Genomic DNA, 21257 nt, shown 5'->3' with positions numbered 1-21257 from the left:
AGGTTGCTCTCCGTAGTTCAAACAAAAGAAAATCGTTCACAAAGCAGTGAAATAACAGCAGTTGTGCTGGGAGCTTATACGGCTTCCACAGGTCTTGGCGCCGGAGCAGCCTCGCTCTCTGTTTTCATATTAAGTACCATTAAGTAACATTATGCCCTTTTGAGATGTCTTGGTGGGGATTTATTTACTTACTCTACATGGCTATTTTGCCAGCGAGTTACTTTGGCGTGAGAGTGTGCAGGGCCTATAAGAAGAAAATCAATAGCTACATTTTCAGAATCACTTCCATCCACATGGGCTGTAAAGCTTGGAAGGACATCTGCGTTAGTTAACGGCCTGTTGACCACATAGAATAGACTGCACCGTAAATATGACCCTAAAGATTATGCCATTTTATCGCATTCCTATCAGGATCTGAAATGTTGAAATTGAAACCTGTTCTCATGCTATAATATCAATAATATGTCTATAATGTGAGTCGAAATATTCGACTGTTTAGTCTGCAGGACACGAACAGACCGTCTCCTCACTATTTACTGCACTGCCCCTTTAACACGAGCCACACCGTGAGACTACCTTACAAAACTCAAGCCGAGGAGGCGGGGCTTAGCGTTACCCTCAACGTCTAAACCAATCAGCGGCGAAGAAACGGCGACGAGCGGAGGTGCTTCACCCAATCAGATTTCACCTCACGACCGTTGTACGCGGTTGCCAGATTGGGCACGTTTAGCACTTTGAGAAGGACCGGTTTGTCGGACGAGGTTTGGCTGTCTGTACCGCTCAGCACTTCACTAGCGTTTAGTGTAAAAACACTGCTTTTTCCCAGCTGGTTAGAAACGGAATCGAAAGCCTTGCGATAGAGGAGGAGTTCCGCTCAATCTGGCAACCCGGTAAATATGACGCGCATTCTGTGGGATACAGTTGTGGTGAAAGCAGCGTCGAGCCGATTTCACTGTCGCATTTTCGTGCGCCGAGCGGAGCGATAAACGACGGGAATGTGCGCTCACTGGTGCCCTGCGGCTCAGAAGTACAGCCCGAACAGCTAAGCTCTTCTCCCGGGACGGCTCTTCTGGATTAGGTGCGTTCCTCTACACTATTAGAAGAAGTGGAGCAGCGGTAATGGCACGGCGTAGAAACGCTCCTCTTGTGTTTCCTTCGCTATCTAGCTACCAGGGCAGCGTTCACTGCGGGTCCAACTTCAGCTCGAACCGCGCTCACTCTGCCTTCCGGGGATTTTCAGATTTCCTCTCTACCTGCCGTTGCTATTTACTTCATATTTCGGCCGTTAGCGCTGCTAGTTTGTATCTGGGGCGAACACTAACAGCAGAGACTTGGCATGTGCTGTCACTAAAGGCACGGGGAGAGAGACGGAGCCGTGTGTATTACTGAGCTGCGTCTACAGCATGAACACACAGCTGAATAGAAACGTGTGGCGATGGCCATTAGTTAGAAATGCTCGTTAAAAGCTGTTGGAAACGGTCAGTTCTTCACCTCTGTTGTCGCTGGCGGTTATGGAAACACACAACCTCGGCTCACACGACCTCCAGAGAGCGATTTTAATGCATTAAATGACTCATAAATGAGACATAAACGAGCTATGTCTTATACAGGGGACTTGTATACACGCATATCTACGTACACAGACGGTCACTGTAGCCATTGCCTTAAGTGTATGGCCAGCTGCATACACTGAGACTGTCTGGTCTCATTGCCATCAGCTTCCTTGAGACCAGACTGGTACCATCAAGAAGCAGTCCACGAAAATGCTGAGAGTTTAAAGATTCATTTTTCTTTAAATTCATCTGTGGGACAGCATACAGGGGTTAACATTCATAGCTGTCATATAAAATAGTGTCCATGCTCCTGTCTGAAGTTTTAAATCCTAGCTGGTCTGTCTGTATGGGCTTCCCAAGGTGTTCATAACCTACATACAGTAGTGACTCGGTAGTGGTGTCAGTAAGAGATGCAGATTGGACAGTGCAGTACGGTTTGACTGTATTCTAGACCTAGCTACATGTTCAATAGGCTCTACTGCCTTTGTGTCACTCTGTCATCCTCCCACAGTGGTGTGTTGAAGGTGATGAATGAAAGGGTCTCGCCCCCGCTACAGTGTCGCGGGTTCTTTCCTGTAGAAATGGGATTGAATCAGATTGAAGAAATGGTCGTAGAAAAGCGAATTACCTCGTGTTTAATTTAGCGATTGGTGGTTTGTTAGTCAGGACCTCAGCAGGAACTAATCAGGGTTGGAACCGTCTCGCGGTTTACATTATTTATTGCTGTTGTATGTGGAGTGTCTTTCACGTGTCAATTGAGCCACCACTTAAACCAATGGATTTTCATGGGAAAGCAGTCCAATAGAGATTTGCCCTGTTTGCCTAGAGCATTGAGATCTGGACTTTAAACCTGTAGAGAGACACACATGTCAATATCAGTCTCTACAGCATGATTCAGTGCTGAGTCCAATCAATGTTCAGGGTTTCCCACAGGCACGAAAGAAAAACCAGGGAGGAGCGCTGTAACGGGGGGATATTTTAATATATCATCATGTATTTGTCTGATTGCATGTGAATATGAACCTCTAGAACCTTTGGAACTCTTTGGAACTCTTTTCGGTGCTATGTAGGACCATTCTCAAAAACACCCTCTAAAGAAACATCTGTGAAAGGATCTCTATCAATCGGAAGAACACCCAAGTACAGCCGGGCCTATCAGCTTTATCCCCCCCCCCACAAACAGGGCTACTCTGTTTAGTCTGGCCCTGACGTGCCATGGTTTGAAATCTCGATCAAGTCATTTTGCCCAGGCCCAGCCACTCACTCAATATTTTCCCATTAGGCTGTGATGACCGGGCTGAGGGCCGCTAGAAGGCACTGGTGATTGATATGTTTGGTTTTTGTGCGTTTCCAGCCACCACGCAACTGATGCTCTGCTATGAGCACCTATCAGTATCGATAGGTGCGAGGCTGATGTCAGTAGAAAATGCTGTGTCAGGAATTAGAGGGAAAGCAGGAATGGATCTGATCAAATCTAGCCTATAACGTGAAACGGCACATTCTCCCACTGTGAGATGTCAAGTTCTCTGCAATGTTTTCATAGTAGTTTAGGTGTGATGGCCTACTTTTAGATGTTCATCTGAACAGGAATTGCACAGATTCTTTAAAAGTTCTGCTTGGTGCAATATTTGAGAAACTCACTCACACAAGTCACACAAGCCGTTTTCACGTATGGAAATATCAGCTCTAGACTTTCACACAGTGCTGTGGGAAAATATTTAGATTACTGAGTGTTTACTATAAGTACAACACTCCAGTTGAAAGCTCTATTGCTGCCACTGTAGTAAAAAATGTCCAGTTATGTGAAAATGTCAAACATAGCTGTCAGAAATGACTGTCGTTATAACAACATCCTAAAATGCATGTCCATGAATGTGTCACGACTGGAGATATAACACCTCTGACATTATACGCTTGACCGTGGCTTACTCATAAGGCATCATGCAGAGTTGTTTATGATCCTCGACACTGCGGAGCATGAAGTGTCTCACTGTAATTAAACAAAGATGCTAGCCTTCATCTGAGCCAGTGGTGTAGGCCGCATGACACAGTTGGTGTGTTAAATTAGCCCTTTTTCTTGGCGCTTTAGTTTAGGTAGCGTATCAGGATGTGTGCAGTCTATGAGGCCTTTATCAGTGAATGGGAAGCTGCCTTCAGTTCCTTCATTGTGTGGACGTTGTACTTGCTTATAGGCTTATGTAGTACAGGTAGATATAGTCTCGGAGATGCAGCCTCAGTAAAGAAGCTTGCGGTTGCTTATATCTTTGTCCAGACAGAAGTTGTATTATGAGTGGAGTAGGGTGATTAGCAGCAATATCTTACACTTCTGGCGTGTTTATACAGGGCAAGGCCTTCTTTGAGTTTGAGGGTAAAGTGTGTCTTAACCCACAGTTCCCTTAATGGCTTTCTTGTGTAAGTAAAGCTGAAATGGTCTGTGCCAAGCTCTGACAGATAAGTGCATTAACCAGGGGTATGATTCAAGAGAGTGGTGGCAAGATCTGCATTAAGAGGGCTAGTGACGGCATCCTATGAATCCGTGGTGCTTCCTCAGAAATCCTTGAGATGAATTTGTCAGCTGGTGAGTGGTTGTCATAACATGGTTATTGACAGTGACCAAAATGATTGACATTTGTTAGGCCAATGAGTTCCTTGATTCATACAAAACACCAAAACTACAATACAAAACAAGAGACTAATGTGGAACCATTGAAGATCAGTTTTTATTTTGAGAAGATCTCAAGTCCACCTCATCCACCTTCTACAATATCATCAGAAGCCGACATCTGGTAATAATTAACAAACCGTATATTGCTCAGACCTTCTCCAGAACATCTCAATTTCACAAAAGTGAGTCAAAGATGTAATGTCTTAAAGGCCTCCCACTTGGCAAAAGTCACTGGAGGACTTGAGGTCGGGGGGAGGAGATTGGCTGCTGTAACTGTCTGCCTGGGGAACTTAAGAATGAGGGATACGAAATGGATTAGCACAACTTTCCTCATGCAGCATTCTTTCAGTTTGGTTGAATCACATCTGTGGTATGTCAAACCCTGACCTGATAGTGGTACAATATATAGCAGCAGATTTTCTTGAGCAGGGCTGTGCAAAGCATGAGCCAAAGTTGGACCATGAAGACATTTCAGCTGGCCCACCAGTAAGTTACCCTCACCCCAGCCATTCACCCAATAAGAGAACATTTACTTCCAGATAACACACTCTGAGGGTAAAGACCTAACACGTGTCTCCTCTGCCAACTGTGCTCCCTTGGACTCTTGGACGCTTGTTGATTGCAGAGAGGCATGGCTCGGGATTCAAACTCACTCCCGGGCCATAATGGTAGCGCATTAGATGGTTGAGCCTTTTTTTGTGTGTATTTTTAAAGGGTTAACTGATATTGTTTTTGGCCCCTTTAGTCCACTACAGGCATTGCTGTTTGGCACCCTGAGGGAAAAAAAAAGGTTTGGGCACTCCTGTTCTAGGTCAGAAAGACTCAAAAGAACTGAAGCTGCAGGACACATCCTTTCCTCAAGACAGAAGACTCATCTGTTTCCTCTCAGTTTCAAACCCTCTCCTCCCCCATTTTTGAAACACACAGCAAAGACCCCCCACTTGTTGTCTATCGTGCCTTGCTGAAGCTCTCATTATTAAGTGTTAATGTGGTCTGGTTGGTCCATGGAGGATTCCCAAACAGATCAATGGGCAATCCAGTGGAGGATATCCGTAGCAGAAGTGAGGAAGCGCTGTTAATTTAATACCAACACGTTCTTGATTTCAGTTTCACCATGATGAAATGTGAGCCCAAACATTGCTTAACCACAGTAGTAAATCAGTTGTGAGGCCTACTGGGACGGTTCCTCTCCAGTGGTATCTTCTCGGCTTGAAAGGACGCATAGAACGTGACTTCTGAGCGGGTATAGGTACGGACTGATCGCTCGTGATGTGCTGTGGTGCAGTTCCAATGTCTTTGCTCTGCATGTGAAAGAAATTCAACAGAGAGCCTCAGTAGAACTTGACAAAACATCCCTTTTGTACCCCACTGGTTGCTGTTTATAGTAATTTAGCATACTGTTTGTTGTGTCTCTTGCTGTTTCTGCTCCCACTCAGCATGGATTTCCTCTACTGATCATTTGAAAAGACCCGAGACGTAGCCTTCTTTCTCAGACCGTTGTGTTATTTAGAGAAACGGCTGATGAGCTATCCCTCCAAGGGACTTCATCTGTTCAGCTAAGGACCTGCTGTGTTTGCTGGGAAATAAGTTCTTCATTGGTGGTGATGGAGCATGACTGAGGAGTTTGGGATACGGAAGCCATGCTGTTGTGTGTATGCAGCAATAGCCCGAGGCTGAGAAATCCCTCAATCTCAAGGCCCCTCTCCATCAAACCCAAGGGCTTCTAAACATCGCATGTCTGTGGAGACCTTCAGTGGCTTCTCTAAGGCCATCCTGTCCACACTGGTTAATGTAATCTTGGGTGGGTTCCTTATAAGAAGGACAAATCTGTCAGAGAGCCAAGCCCAATAAATGCCTTAAGATGGAATGCAACGAAACCAATGTGAGATTCAGACACTATTGCCAGCTTTCTCTGGGTGTCTTTTGTCATGTCCGTTCTCTTCGGAAAGTCAGCAGCAGCTGTGCTGTGTGTCTTGTCAGCTTTTTCATTACCGGCCAGTGAGAATTGGGACGATTTCAGAAGCAGTGTGAAAAGCGGACGACTGCCATTCCTGACGGACTGCAGTCATTCCTCCAGTGTTTGCAGAGCGGCTCGAGAAAAGGATGCAGTTTGTTCCAGCATCTAATCGTGTTTAGCGTGGGTGTCGTCCTTGACCATATCTAACCTGAACTCCTCCTACTTCTTTGCTTTTACTGATGTTAGTCAAGCCTTTTGTCTATCTCTTTCTGTTTACCTCCCTCCCTCCCTCCCTCTCTGTCAATATCTTTTATGCCTTTTGAACAAAACAAATGGTAAACCACATAAAGAAGCATGGCATGATGCCAATTTTCTTACAGAATTGTCCAATATCAGTGCTGATTTTAAACCAATACTGTTTAGATATTTCTATGAAGCTTTAAAATTAGCTATTTTTTTGACTGAAGCACTACGCCTCAGATGAACATGAAAATCGCATAAGAGTGCACTATCCCGGTGAGCACTGAGTGAAGGGAGACATCCATGGACACCTAGTCTGGCCTAATAAATAAAATAAATTGGCCCATAAAAATCCCAACCATATTATATAAAACAGTAGGCTGTACTGACTGAACACGATCTTAAGACTAAGATGTCTGGGTAAGTGATATTGAGGACCTCCAAATCTGCCCTTTTAATGACTTTAAAGCAACTCTGTGTAGTATATTTCCCCTTAAATAACAACCTCAACGTCATTGTAGTAATTCTAACTGTCATATTTGTCATATTTGTGTAAAATCAGGTAATATTACTGTACCCCATTAGTTCACCTGCTTCTTTCATGTTCAGTGACTATTCTGTATCTCTCAGCTTGTCCAGAAAAACATGTCTTTTAGAGCTGGCTCAGAGTTCGAATTACACTTGCCGACTGTGGAAGCCCAGGAGCAGGAAATGCCAATTTTCATAGTGTTGCTTTAAAGGACATAATATGTTTTGGCAAATGTTTTTAACGCGTCTTCACTGGAATTAATGCTCTACTACCCCACTGGAAGAGATACCCAGCTAACAACTTCACATCACACTATGCAAGTGTGTGCAGCTTGCATAGTCTGATATTTCAGGCTGATGCAGTTAGATTACTGCTTCCCTTTGCTTTGCGATTCAGCATTTGCTGCTGAAGTCAGCCCGATATAATATTCCTACTCATCATCGAGATGTAAGGTTAATTCTGTGATATTCTTGTGCTATGAAGCTTCTGCAACAAACAACTTAAAGGGACAAAATCATTTTTTATCAGTATTTAAAAATGTTCAGATGCTGTTTTACAACCCTGTTATGGCTTTTTTTGACTGGTTTACGTCACATAGGCGACCCATGGCTGCATAACCTAGCATAGCCTGCTCCTGTCGATCGTTCTTTAAAGTCTGTTAGCGTCAGCTTTTTTCCATTTTAGCCGTGCTTTAGCCATATTCTCCTGAAGTAGCCATTGCATTTAGCATGGAAAGGCATGTGTGCATTTTGAGGATAGTAATGTAATGAGTAGATATTGTTTTGGGGATTTGGAATTTGCCTATTTTGCAGCTCGGCTTTGGTTATGCTGGATTTACTTTTGAAAGAGGATACAACAGTGAGATTCACAGAACGCCTATAACTGAACTCTCATTGTTCAACTCTGCCATGATAAATACAGCTTTCCATTCTAGGGCACCTGTGTTATATTCAAGGCATCCTTTTCAAAGGCATTTTTTGATAAACAGGATTACAGACGGAGAAGAATAAAAATGCACAGAAGATAGCAGCAAACAAGATAGCAGCCTTGTATGAACTCTAGTTTGCATTTCTGGGAGCTCAGTGCTCTGGTTACTATAAATGAGTGGGAAGCAGGAAGCGTGCGATTCCCAGCTCTGCTACGACCTGCTACGATTCCTTCCTCTTCCCGCCTTTCAACAGTGTGCAGAAGCGCCGGGTTCAGGGCAGCGCGTGCTGCACTGATCGGCACTTTGGTCAGAGAATAGCACAGGAGAAAAACCTCAAGACACAAACCAGCGGGCCTGAGCCAGCGCTGTGTGGTGGAGTTTTATGTGTGGGGCTTTTTGAATTGAGTTAGACACTCACTGCGCGCCGCTCAGCAAATGAAAGACTTCAAGCTTGTGTGTCTTGTTACTGCTGGAGATCTCTGAACTGTTGCTGGAATGCATTCAGTGAACACGGAAAGCAAACGTGTAATGAAACATGAGTCAAATGACAGAAACCTGACCACATCAGTGTCTCCTATCAAAATGGTATCTCTTTCTCATGTATCTCTCTGCAGAATCCAATTCTGCTTATTGCTCAATATGCTGAAGTTTGATACGCTCCTTCTTTCCCTCTCTGCTGCATTCTGGCTGTTTGCTTATTTTGGTCAATAGAGGCTACACGCCGTTCTTTTCTGAGAGCCGCCAAGTGAAATAAGCCTGAGGAAATGCTGTAATGACCGATTCGTGCTCCTGTTTAGAGAAGATTTACCAAATATTGCCAAACTCATGTTCAACCTTATAGCATACAACTCCTACCATTGGGGTAGATTAGGTGAAGTATGTGTTTTAGTTCTACAAAGATCCATGAAAGATTCCTCACATGCGTTTGAGGGCGGAGTATGGGTATGAGGTGGCATATGGAGTGGATGACTAAGCCCTGCTTTTTCTCTTGCAGGCCTGATGGAGCTGGGCACTCGGCGAGAGCTGCATGCAGCCGATCCTGATCTTCATTCGTCCCATAGGAAGTGGTGAACAACGGGCGTCTTCCTCAACCCCTTTCCCCTCCCCTCATCCAACATCACCCCCCCCGCCCCCTCCCACTTCTACAGCCCTCGCCTGCCCCCAGCTTCTCCGCTTGCCCCTGAGATGATTGGCAAGCTGAAGCAGAACCTGCTGGTGGCCTGCTTGGTCATCAGCTCGGTCACAGTTTTCTACCTGGGTAGGCATGCCATGGAGTGCCACCAGCGCATCGAGGAGCATGGCTCGCCGCTGCTGGGCAGCCTGCACGCCACGCTCCGCACAGGACACAACCTTAGCAGCCCCTTTGTTTACAACAAGGACATGCCCCTGATCTTCATTGGTGGCGTGCCTCGCAGCGGCACCACACTCATGAGAGCCATGCTGGACGCCCACCCAGAGGTGCGTTGTGGTGAAGAGACACGCGTCATCCCTCGCATCCTGGCCATGAAGCAGATGTGGAGCCGATCGGGCCGGGAGAAGATGCGACTGGACGAGGCCGGGGTCACCGACGAGGTGCTGGACTCGGCCATGCAGGCTTTCCTCCTAGAAATCATTGTGAAGCATGGTGAGCCAGCCACGTACCTGTGCAACAAAGACCCTTTCGCCCTCAAATCCCTCACTTACTTAGCTAAGATCTTCCCCCGTGCCAAGTTCATCCTCATGATCCGTGACGGCCGGGCCTCTGTCCACTCCATGATCTCCCGCAAGGTGACTATCGCAGGCTTCGACTTGAACAGCTACCGGGACTGTCTCACCAAGTGGAACCGGGCCATTGAGACCATGTACACTCAGTGCCTGGAGGCGGCCGACAAGTGCCTGCCCGTGCACTACGAGCAGCTTGTCCTGCACCCGGAGAAGTGGATGAGGACACTGCTCAAATTCCTCAACATTCCTTGGAACGAAGCCGTCCTGCATCATGAGGAGCTCATCGGGAAAGCAGGAGGCGTGTCGCTCTCCAAGTAAGTGGCCGGTGACCCATGCTGTGCCTTCCGGAGTTCACATGGGGGAGGGAGGCAGCAGCTCGGAAAGAAGTGGTTCTTTCGCTGCAGCTCATATATACGCAGTCACAAGCTGCATTATGCACCAATTGAATTGAATAACAAGGCAGAATTGTTTTTCTGGAATTACAGTCCGGAGTAGAATGCTAAAACACAAGCCAGCAGCTTCCTACTTCTGGGCATTAATGTCTCTAAGGCCCACTGAGCTGTCTGGCTCGTTTTAGCTCCTTTCCCCCTTAACGTATTTAGTTAAGGTCCCCAGCTGCTGTGCTCTCAGAGGATTTTGCATCTGGTGTCCTTAAATAGCCCTTTGCCTATGTTGTGGAACATCCAGACGTAGGCCAGCATGTTGTACGTGTGTGTGTGTGTGTGTGTGTGTGTGTGTGTGTGTGTGTGTGTGTGTGTGTGTGTGTGTGTGTGTGTTTCTTTCTGGGCAGTAGATAACAAATCGAGAGGCAAATGTGGAAGTGCAGCTCTGTTTACAAGATCACTATTACCTAATTGTTTCCTGTTGGAGCTTTTAAGATGTGGGGAGTGCTAATGACTGGTGAATGAGTGTAGGTGTGCGAGGCAAGCTAAATGAATGGTCTAGGGTGACTCAGCCACAATCCTGCCACTGTAAAACATGTTGGTACTAGCCCTCAGTGGTACCGCTGATTGGGCAAAGAACATATTGTATTGTAACGTACAGTAAAAACATCCTAAACCATCACTCTTGCAAAGCAAGTATTTTTCTCTGTACATTGGGTTTAGGCAGTAAAAAGGCTCCAATGTATATGAATACAGTATTAGAATACCAGTATGAAAAATGTACAACATTCAAATTCAACAATCAACATTCAATATTTGTAATTTAATAAGTTATGGTAGTGTTTAAATGCAACACTGTATGATCCAGTTATTTTCTCCAGTCAGATCTGAATCTTTTACTGCTAGGTAGTTTCAGTCTATATTGATCTAATCTGATCTTAACACAGCACAGTAGGTAAGATGGGGTGATAATTAATACTGAAGTAAAATCATGTTATTTTTAGTATAGTATTTTTAGATTTAGCTTAGTAGAGGCTTTTCTTAAAATTATTTTAAGTTTAATATCTTATGATCCCTGACCATTCAGCGCCCAGTTCCTTTAAAACACTGCAGTCAAGTCACTTCATGTGTCTGTGTATAGTAATTAACACTGGTCTGTGATTGTTACTTCTTTGAGGTGAATGTGCCATTGCCTCCTTGGTTTTGAATGTGTTTTTAGAAAGGCGCATGGTTCTCCCGCTGGTAAAACAGATCATTTCCATGGTAGTTTTATAAAGTCTCAGATATTATGTTATGCTTTCATGTTCCACTAAAAATGGTTCCATACTGCAGACTCTGAAACTTTAAGATTGCTCCTCAGTCCTGCCAACTGTGTGTTAATGGTGCATTTGGGGACAGCAGAGGGTGCACTGAAGAAGAATTGGAACTGTATCAGAATAAAAATAGTCAAAACTCAGACTTAAGTCTGAATATGCCTGGATCAAGTGAGGACCTCTCTAATTTTTCAATACAAAAATACACTGATCAGACAGGCGAAGTGGAAAAAAAAACATTGATTATCGTCATCACCATTGACTTCTGTCAAGGTGTGGATAAATTAGGTGATCTGTTAAAAGCTGGAAAAATGGGCAAACTTAAGAATCTGATCTTTAACACTTTAACAAGACTAGACGCCTGGGTCAGAACATCTCCAAAACATCAGACAGGTCAGTCGTTTTTTCTAGTGAACCATAAACTGGGCCATGGGTACCTAAGTCTCGCTAAAGGCCCCACATGTTTTAAAGGATCTAAATACGGCTAATGTCTTGGTTCCAGAAGTGTTTTTGTGCCAGGGCGCTTTTAGAGGTCTTGTGGAGTCAATGCCTCGAATGTTCAGATTTGTTGTAGCGACACAAGGGGGGCCTACTCAGTATTGGGCATGTGGTGCTAATTTTATGGCTAATTGGTGTATATAAAGAATGTGTCAAAATGTGTACCCTGTTTTCACATATTAGTGCTAATATATATTGATGTTTCCTCCATGTGCAAGAATAGAACATGGTTGGTTTTTCATATCCAGTAGCTGTGCATAGCTGTGGCATGGACTGACAGATGGCCTCCATACTCCTTTGAAGACTTTAAAAGTACAGCAGGGTCGCACTCTGTTGCCACGTAGCAACACATAAGCCCCTCTACATACCCCCAAGAAATGTAGCTTACGGCTGGATATCGTCTTGCAGCATTTTTAATAAAGTGCATACAGGCAGAAAGGCCCTCCCTGTTCTTGGCTTGTTTTTCTTCAGTGAGCCCTGCAGCTCCAGCCTCAACCCGAGTGCCGCTGATAAAATTCCTTATCATAATATTCCCAAATACATTACAGTACACTAACACAGTATCAGATAATATTCAAGTCAGCATTAATACAGTAAATGAAAGTTAATAGATGTTTGCCAATGGCTCTTTAGAGGTTTTAGGAACCTGATGTTGCTTGTTTTGGTGGAGTGCTTTGTTCCATGTTCTTCTCTTGAAATGATAACCAGTCAGAAAACACATTTTCATAAAGGAAGTTTCATTTGTTTCATCATTTTATGGATTTTAATGTGTTTCTTTTAAATAAAGCTGCTAGTTTATGGGTGTTGTAATGGGTATACACTGATCAGCCATTACATTATTACCACTCACAGGTGGAAAAACATTGATTATCTTCATCTACAGTGGCATCTGTCAAGGGGTGGGAGTACCTACCAGGAAAGGACACCTCGTGAACCAGTGATGTGTCATGGGCACCTAACGTTTCTTTGGTGTGATCTATGGAGGTCCCGCCTCACAACCTATAGAACTTAAAGGATCTGCCCACTTAGTCTTAGTGCCATATACCACAGGACGCCTTCAGAGATTATGTCTTGAAGGTGGACCTACTCTAATATCACATAATATTAGACAGGTGGTACTAATGTTATGGCTGATCAATGTATAATACTCTCTTTAAACTGAAAAGCAATGTCATGGTATTTCATTATAAGGCTTATCATGATCATAATTTTTAGCTATTGGGGCTTTTCAGGCCTGCTTTTCCTCAGTGCTGTCAAGTTAGCAGCATGACTAACGTCCCTGCTCAACACGTTCTGAAGCTCATATTGCTTTTGTTTGATATAGTGTGAATGTCAATTCTCGTACAGTGTGTAATTAGATGAAACCTTTTCTGAATTGAGTCTGGATCAAGTAGAAGCTCAGCAAGGGCTTGCACACACTGTCCTTAACGGTGCAGTGATGGCTGATATTATTGCTAGTCTAGGAATGAGTAAAGAGGTAAAGTACAGCAAGGTCACACTCTGTTGTTGACGTTCCTGAAGTCCTGCTACACATAGTCCAGACGTATCGTGATGCAGTTTATCACAGTAACAGGAAGATATTGTCATATTGGCCATCACTAATTGCTATCACTTATTATGGATACTTTGCAAAACAGTCTATTTAGATAAGTTCGTTCATGGCACGGAATGGTGGTGCAGCAGGTAGTGTGTGTCCCGCATAGCACCGGGGTCAGGGTTGAGTCCTAGCTCAGGTCACTGTCTATGAGGAGTTTGGTGTGTTTGCCACATGTCTCTGTGGATTGAAAACACTGTAGATGAATTGGCTGCATTGGCTATGCTAATTTGCCCCAGGGTGTGAGTGAATGGATGTGTGTGATACCCTGTGAGGGACGGGAGCCCTGATGGCCTCTGGACCCTCCGTGGCCCTGACCAGAAAGAAGCAGATAAGAAGACTGATGGACAGAAGTTCATACATTCGAATCCCGAGCCATGCCGCTTTGCCATCAGTAGCCAGAGTCTGAGAAAGCACAAAATGGGTGGATGGCGCTCTCGCCCCTCATCAGTCTTATGATGTTGACTGGCACAGGCGTTTGTTAGCTAGTACGGCGGAGCTGGGGACCTGACGCTTTCCTGTATCGTGGAAGATATGTGTTAAGTCCTTACCCTCCTAGTGTCGGGAGCATTGCTAATGCTAGGGGGAAGCTGTAAATGTGTGGATTAATTGGCAGCACCAAATTGTGAGGAAACGGGGGAAAAACTTGACAAACAAATTATTAAAAAGAGGTTAATTCATTTTTAGATACAAATAACAGCTCTGGTTTAATTGTATAATCAGTTTTTATGGCTGTGTTATTAGTCCATTAGAGTAGCTTCACAGCTCATGGTCAAGGTTGCAGTGCTGTTCTTTATACTTGATATTTAATGTATCAAGTATTTGTGTGAAAATATCGATTATATTGTTATATCGTAATATTATGTTTTGCAGCACTGTATCGCTCCAGCTCCAACCCGAGAGCTGTTGATTAAAATTCCTAATCATATTTCCCAAGGACATTTCACTATCACAATATCAGATACTATACAGTTTAGCATTTATAAAGTTAATGAAAGTTAATAAATGTTTGAGTGCTGTGATAAAATTCCTTATCATAATGGTTCTCAAATACATTACATTACCATTATCACGATATCAGAGAATATTTAAGTTAGCATTAATTAATTCATGTTTGCTGAGTGCTGTTGCTCAGTGCTAAATAAGGATTTGACTGGAGTGTTTCCATTTTCTTCTCTTAAGATAATAACCTTCTGTTTCCAAAAAGGACATAACGTTTTTCCTTGTTTATTGTTATCAACACAATCTGTAATGCACATTACAATCCTTAATTGCATATGGTAAACATATTTTATATATATATATATATGTGTGTGTGTGTGTGTGTGTGTGTGTGTGTGTGTATATATATATATATATATATATATATATATATATATATATATATATATATATACATACACATTTAAAAGACAATTTCATGATGCACAATATTTATCACAATATTTTGAGACTCTGACACACTGCTGTCATACTTAGTACAGTGATTTACAGTGTACCAATTTAGTGATTGGTACAGTGTGCTGCACTTCATCTAATTAAACGTACTTATTACACTGTTTTTGAAGAGTTGGTTAGTGTTCTTTAAGCACTGATGATATCTTCAATATGCATAGAAAGGTATATTGTGTATGACAGTAGCGAAATGGATCACTATAGGATTGACTATTGTCATACTGTCCAATGCTCTTAATCTGTCAGATGGATTTCTAAAATATCGCTAAACCTGAAAAGCAATATTATGGTATATCAATATTGGGGTATGGCCGTATATTGATTTGGTGATTTTATGTTTTGCAATATTTTTATGCATATCTGTTTTGTAAACTGAGACAATTTTCCTAAAATTTAATAATATAACTAATTATATTGTCTTGCTTGCAATATAGCAATATATAGCAGTATAATGAATCATATTCCCTGTATTAGGGCTGCATAATATATCGTTTTAGCATCGTCATCACAATGTGGGCATGCACAGTAGTCGCATTGGGGGACGTGCAATGCCATGTTTTGCTGTATGATAACAGGAAAATTCCACCTAATCTGCCAAATATCATTCTTTTCACAACAGAAAGAGTGCATTACTCATATTGTGACATACTGGATCATTGACTTCTGGTGACTTCTGGTAAATTCCAATGTTTTTTTTTATATTGAATATCGTGTAGAACAATTATTCCAAATATTGCAATGTCAGTTTTTTTTCTAATATTGTACAGCCCTACCCTGTATGGTGTTATGTGTTATGTGAGAGTCTTGCCAATGCACAGCTCTAGTATCTAGGGTCTTCTACCTGGAATCCAAAAACACGATATCCATTAAGACTGTCAAAAAAAAATCAAGATTTGAGATATGAAGATATTATACAATCTGCAAAATATATAACCCCCAGCACATTCCTGCTATAAAAAATGACATCCAGTACACTAAATGTATGTGCAAGTATTCACTTGTACATTTTGGGCAGGTCTCCCAGACACGTGTTAAACCTAGTCCTGGACCACACACCATTCTGAATGGAGTATTTTGAGAATTCTGAAAGGAAAGATAGTCCAGGACCAGATTTAATCCTGGCACATAGTGTTTTTTTTCCTCTTAATGCAGCATTGGGATGATGTCAGATTAGGGGTCGATAATATGACGATACTTTATCATATTGTTATGCATTTTGTTATCATAATGCACAATATGCTTATCTAAGTGTATTGAGGATGTTATCAGTGTTTAAAAGAACACTGAGAACCTGTCGCTTTTAATGCAGATTGTCTGCGATCACATGTGTCACAATCAATATTGTGTACTGTGAAAATATCTTTAAATATTGTGAAATAATATTTTTCCCATATCGCCCACCTCTATATCAGATTAGGCCCTTATAAAAGTATACACATTTTATTGGCACATGCTGAGTGTTGACAAAGTGTTATTGGTGGATCAAGTGATTTCATTGTCAAATAAATAGATTTCCATATAACGTGTGCAGAAGCCTGGTGGAAACTAACCATTTCCTGGAAGAAGAAGGTGACCTTTGACCATGTAGTGGCACCCTCCTAACATGAGAACAGCAACCAGGCTCCGAATCAGACGTGAAAAGCAGATGTGAGCAGCCGAGAACTGACGAGTAGATGATACAACATCCGTATTGCACATTTATTTCCTTCCTCCTGCTGTTATTTAGGATGCGTGGTCTGTCCTTTTGGGAAAACTTGCATGTAAGCCTGCATTTGTTTGGCCTACGTGGCTCTCACTGGTAGAATGGCCTGGGATTGCATGGATTAATGAGAACTTTGCTCAGTGATTTTCATGACTCTGCCAGGGTAAACAATGACTGGTCTGTTCTGACAGTGTTGGAACATCCTCTGGATGCTGGGAACTCAACAGCACACTTCTTCATTAATTGACTATCGTTTATTTCCATTAATAATAATACAATAAAACCCAAAACAAAACAGACAAAGCGTTGTGGCCTTGACAGATCATTTGGAATCATTAACATGCCTCTAAGCAATGGAATAATTAATGGAGCAGTTGCGTTAGTGTTATTACGGAAGGCCTAAATGGAGTACTATCAGAAAAGCCTACTTTAGTTGTCTGCTGGGTTCCAGACATGAATATATTTGGTTCAACAAAACAATTCAAATGCATTGTTCTGTTTAACCTTGTAATTCCACTATTGCTTATTAAAAATGATTTTAAATGTTCTCCTATGACAGTATTTCATCTCCATTAGGCCTGTGTATTGGCCAGAATCTGGCAATATGATGCTTATTGCAGTACTATAATACATTGCTATTTAATCAAGCCAATGTCAAATTTTGGAATACTCATCATCATATAGGGGCAGTGGTGGCTCAGCGGTTAGAGCGCCGGGATATCGATAACAGGGTTGTGGGTTCGATTCCCGGGCTCTGCAAGCTGCCACTGTTGGGCCCTTGAGCAAGGCCCTTTACCCTCTCTGCTCCCCGGGCGCTGGAGTTGGCTGCCCACCGCTCTGGGTGTGTGTGTGTACTCACTGCCCCTAACACGTGTGTGTGTGTGAGTGTGTGTTCACTACCAGATGGGTTAAATGCGGAGGACACATTTCGCTGTACAGTCCACACTGTACAGTGACGAATACGTGCACCTTTATCCTTTATCCTTTTATCATACAGAACAGACAATCATATGCATAAAATCTGAGCAAAAGAAAAGATTTTTTATTCAGTCAAAACAGTTGGATCGAAAGAACACTGCTATCTAGTTGTCAGGGATTGAGCACAACACTACACAAAATGAAGCACTGTCATTCTGTGTTTTTGAGAATCGATCGAAGTAATATTGTGATACTGCGATATAGCAATATTTTCTTACACTCCTAGTCTGCAATGTCTGTACGTCTTTATGCTGACTCTTAGAAGTTCTGCACATTATTTTGCAAGCATCTATTTGATGATCCTTGCGCTAAAGTCTGAATCACTGACCAGTCATCACTGAGTGCTCCAAGCTTGGTGTCTTTTTCAATTAAAATAATACTGGTAGTAGCAGAATGTTCTTACTTCCAGCATTTCTTGACGAGAAAATCTTGTTACAAATGCTGCTACCAGTTCTAAGATTCTGTAAGTAATAATATTGGCTGAAATCATAGTATAATTATTTTCGGATTTTAATTTTATAGTCAAATACACGCTATGGACAAAAGTATTGGGACACCTGTCCATTCCTTATTTCTTACATAATCAGGTTATAAAAATTAAAGTTATTTCAAAGAGGTTTATCCTGCTTTTGTTTGACTGATGGTCTCTACTGTCCAGAGAAGGCTTTTCAACATTGCTGTGAGAATTTGGTTGCATTCAGCAAAAAGATTGTTTGTAAAGTCAGGATTTTGAATGATCAACACCCTAGCTCATCCCAGACTCCCCAACTCAACCCAAAAGTATTGAATAGAGCACCAACCATTATTCCTGAGAACACAGTTCCAGTGCTCCACAGCTCAATGCTTGGCAAAAGTTGACACAGGCTGTTCTGCTTTTACATTATTGTGTCAAGAGACGACCAAAAAACTTAGCTAATTATTGGAGAGAATATTTTACTGATTAACTGAACAATACAATAGTGGGGTTGTGTTGTAAAGGCCTTAGTATACTTGCAAAATGAAATGTGCGAGCGTTGCACAAAGCCGAAAGCACCTTATTGAACTTTCAAGCTTTATACTTCATACGATTTCGTCACGCATGCTCCACAACTGTCTCATTCGTCTGCGGAATTTGCGTAGCTGCCATTTGCGCAACACGATGAGCAAAGCCACAGCACGTCAGTGTCTCCACTAGAAACCCTTTAGCCTGTTTTAGTTACCTCACAATTCCTAAATCATCCGTAAATCATAACAATGTAAATCATTCATAGGAATCTCTACAAAACTAATATTGTTTTCACCTGGTGCATTGTGGATGAGCTCTTCTCTCCTCTGTGCTCCGAGGCTTGACTTTAAGTGGTTTTTGAAGCACTTAAGCACTCAAAGAGTTTTCAGTCAGGCTTGGTAAAATTAGCAAGGGTCCTCTAAATCTTAGGGTCCTTGGTTCTGTTCTGTTTGCTCAGTAGAGTGTTGACCGTTAGCTTGGTGATTTGTAAAAGCCATTGTGGGACCAAACTGGTGGTCTGGTGGAAGTCCTTTTGGATCCCAGACTGGTGGTCTGGTGAAAGCCATTGTGGGTTCCAGACTGATGGTCTGGTAAAAGCCACTGTGAGAGACATGTGTTCACTCCTAGCAGTCCCTGACTTTTACCCTGACCCTGGGGGACAAGTAAGAGCTAGATGAATTTGAAGGCTCTCTGACTCCTCTGGACTCCAGACAGTGTCCCATCACATGCATCTCACTCTTCAGCACATTGATCCCAATCAAATATTAATAAAAAGGGACCTTATGTGCAGCACTGAGGTGCAAACCACAGCATATCCCGCCTGCGATGTCAATAGTGCTGCTGGGAAACAAGGTAACCCATCGCAAGGTTTTTACAACTGCAGCGGAGCAATGCTCTATTGCAGTGCTTCTCAACCATTTTGAGCCACAACCTACCCATAATTGTAGGTTGGGGACCTTACATTGTGTTGGGAACATCACTTTGCTGACCGACCAACTGTTTTGGCTTTAGCTTGTGTGAGAATATTTGCATTCAGGAAGTCTCTCACAATTCCAAACCCATGTGAAGAACCACATGTGACTGCTTACAACCTTTTCTCTGAGGACTTCATGGTTGTAATTTTTTATTCTCAACCAAAGATGTGGAAATGTGGAAGGTGAAGCATGTTTTGGGGTGTGTTGAGTTTACCCTTGGTGGTTCAGATGAGTTGCAGCACAATCCTGGGAAGCCTAAGAGAGAAATGGCATGTGCTACATGGAGGGTATGCAGCAATGCCTGGCAGTCCTTTCAATCAGGAGTAATAATCTACAACACACTGAGACCATCTGCAGCACTCCTGTGCAGGCTGTGCAGCCTGGGCCCTGAGAGGCTCCTCTCCTTTCCATGCGTAGCCGTAAGCAGAACATGTCTGCTCTAGCCGTAATCGCGCTACAGTCCTCCAGGGGGACTGAGGCACCATAGCTCATTTCGGAGAAGGCACTCATATGGTTTTAGGTGGAGGGGGAGTGCCTGAAGCACTCTAATGGCTGGTGATAAGCACAGAACCCCACCCCAAAAATCCCGGAGGGTACTTGGAGTCCATTAAATTTGGTCCATAACACCTGCCAGACGAGTGCCTCTTTCTGTTATGCACACGCCCCATTGGCAGGAGGTCCCTGTCTGCGGACACCCATCAATCAGCTCACCACACCAGCCAGGCCCAGAGGCTCTCTAGCCAAGACATGGGTCTGACCATTAGCATCAATTACATGTTCTTAGTTTTTGTTTTGTTTTTTTTAAGATGGCAGAGATCTGGCCATCACTTGGTCCGGTGCAGCTTTGGGACCCTCTTATCTGACTTCAGGAATACACCACCCTGCAGAAAAAAGCACTAGAGCACACCATGAATAATTGACAAACAAGCAAAGGCTATTAAGCAGAGCTCAACTCGGAGATACTTCATGTAATCTTCCAACTGGTGTGTGTATGTGTGTGTGATTGTCATTGTATGCAGGCTTTGGCGAGTTGAGTTTTTTTATCATTTAATCTTGTCCACCAGTGTTTGTGTTAAGACAGTGATTGGAAACCTATTTGACCTTAACCACTTGAGCCATAGGTTTATTAATCCTAATGCAGAAACTACTGTGAATTTATTTGGTAATGGTTTGGTTTAGCATAATAGACCTTTATCACAGTTACTGCATGGTCACATCCGGCCCTAAATATAGTAGCGGTATCAAACTTACAACCTCCCTCAAAAATCTTTACTCTTTACTAAATCTTTACTAGAAATCCGCCTGTGACCTGTTTTGCAAGGCAGAGAGGGAGCAGAGTGCTTCTTTATGTTAACACCATACCACATCACGTCTTTAAATGCACGGACTAAAGACCAGCACTTACTGAGCTTCATTGTGGAGGAGAGAAAATACGGCAGGTTTAACTCCTTCCACTCAGTCCATGTAAAAATTGACAGGCAACATTAGCGAGCGCCCTGAACACCACAAACAGCAAAGAGACACAGAGACATTGCATCGTGTTTCTGCATTAAACTACTCACCAAGACGCTGTGCTGGAAGTGTGATAATGGTCTATTATGACCATTATATAGTTATAAGAGTGAAGAACTGAAATATGAGTTTACATACAGGGTCTAACTGGTTAAATGCTCTAACAGATCTGTTCTTTCACATTTGCAACGGCTGGTCTTAATTATTGAAGAATAACAGGGATATACTGAATAAAAAAAAGGTATTTAAAAGTTTCAATAACACAGTTCAGCTCATTCTAATTGTAA

At 42.8% G+C, this 21257-nt stretch overlaps 1 protein-coding gene across 2 annotated transcripts in view; it reads left to right on the top strand.

Moving 5' to 3' along the window:
- Positions 1-799: 799 nt before the first annotated feature.
- The window catches only part of tpst1 (tyrosylprotein sulfotransferase 1), a 57463-nt gene continuing 37005 nt past the window's right edge, over positions 800-21257 (top strand). Inside the window, exons 1-2 of one of the 2 annotated variants that reach the window (XM_072692069.1) lie at positions 800-1078; positions 8867-9890. In XM_072692069.1, coding sequence (XP_072548170.1) covers positions 9058-9890 — 833 coding nt within the window. In that variant the 5' untranslated portion in view covers positions 800-1078; positions 8867-9057. The remainder of the gene's footprint in view (positions 1079-8866; positions 9891-21257) is intronic. The other variant, XM_072692071.1, reaches the window with a different exon arrangement.

The sequence above is a fragment of the Salminus brasiliensis genome, chromosome 11 (assembly GCF_030463535.1).
Source record: "Salminus brasiliensis chromosome 11, fSalBra1.hap2, whole genome shotgun sequence".
Lineage (NCBI taxonomy): Eukaryota > Metazoa > Chordata > Actinopteri > Characiformes > Bryconidae > Salminus > Salminus brasiliensis.
Note: the sequence above shows the minus strand (reverse complement) of the source record. Positions and strands in the feature narration are given on the sequence as shown.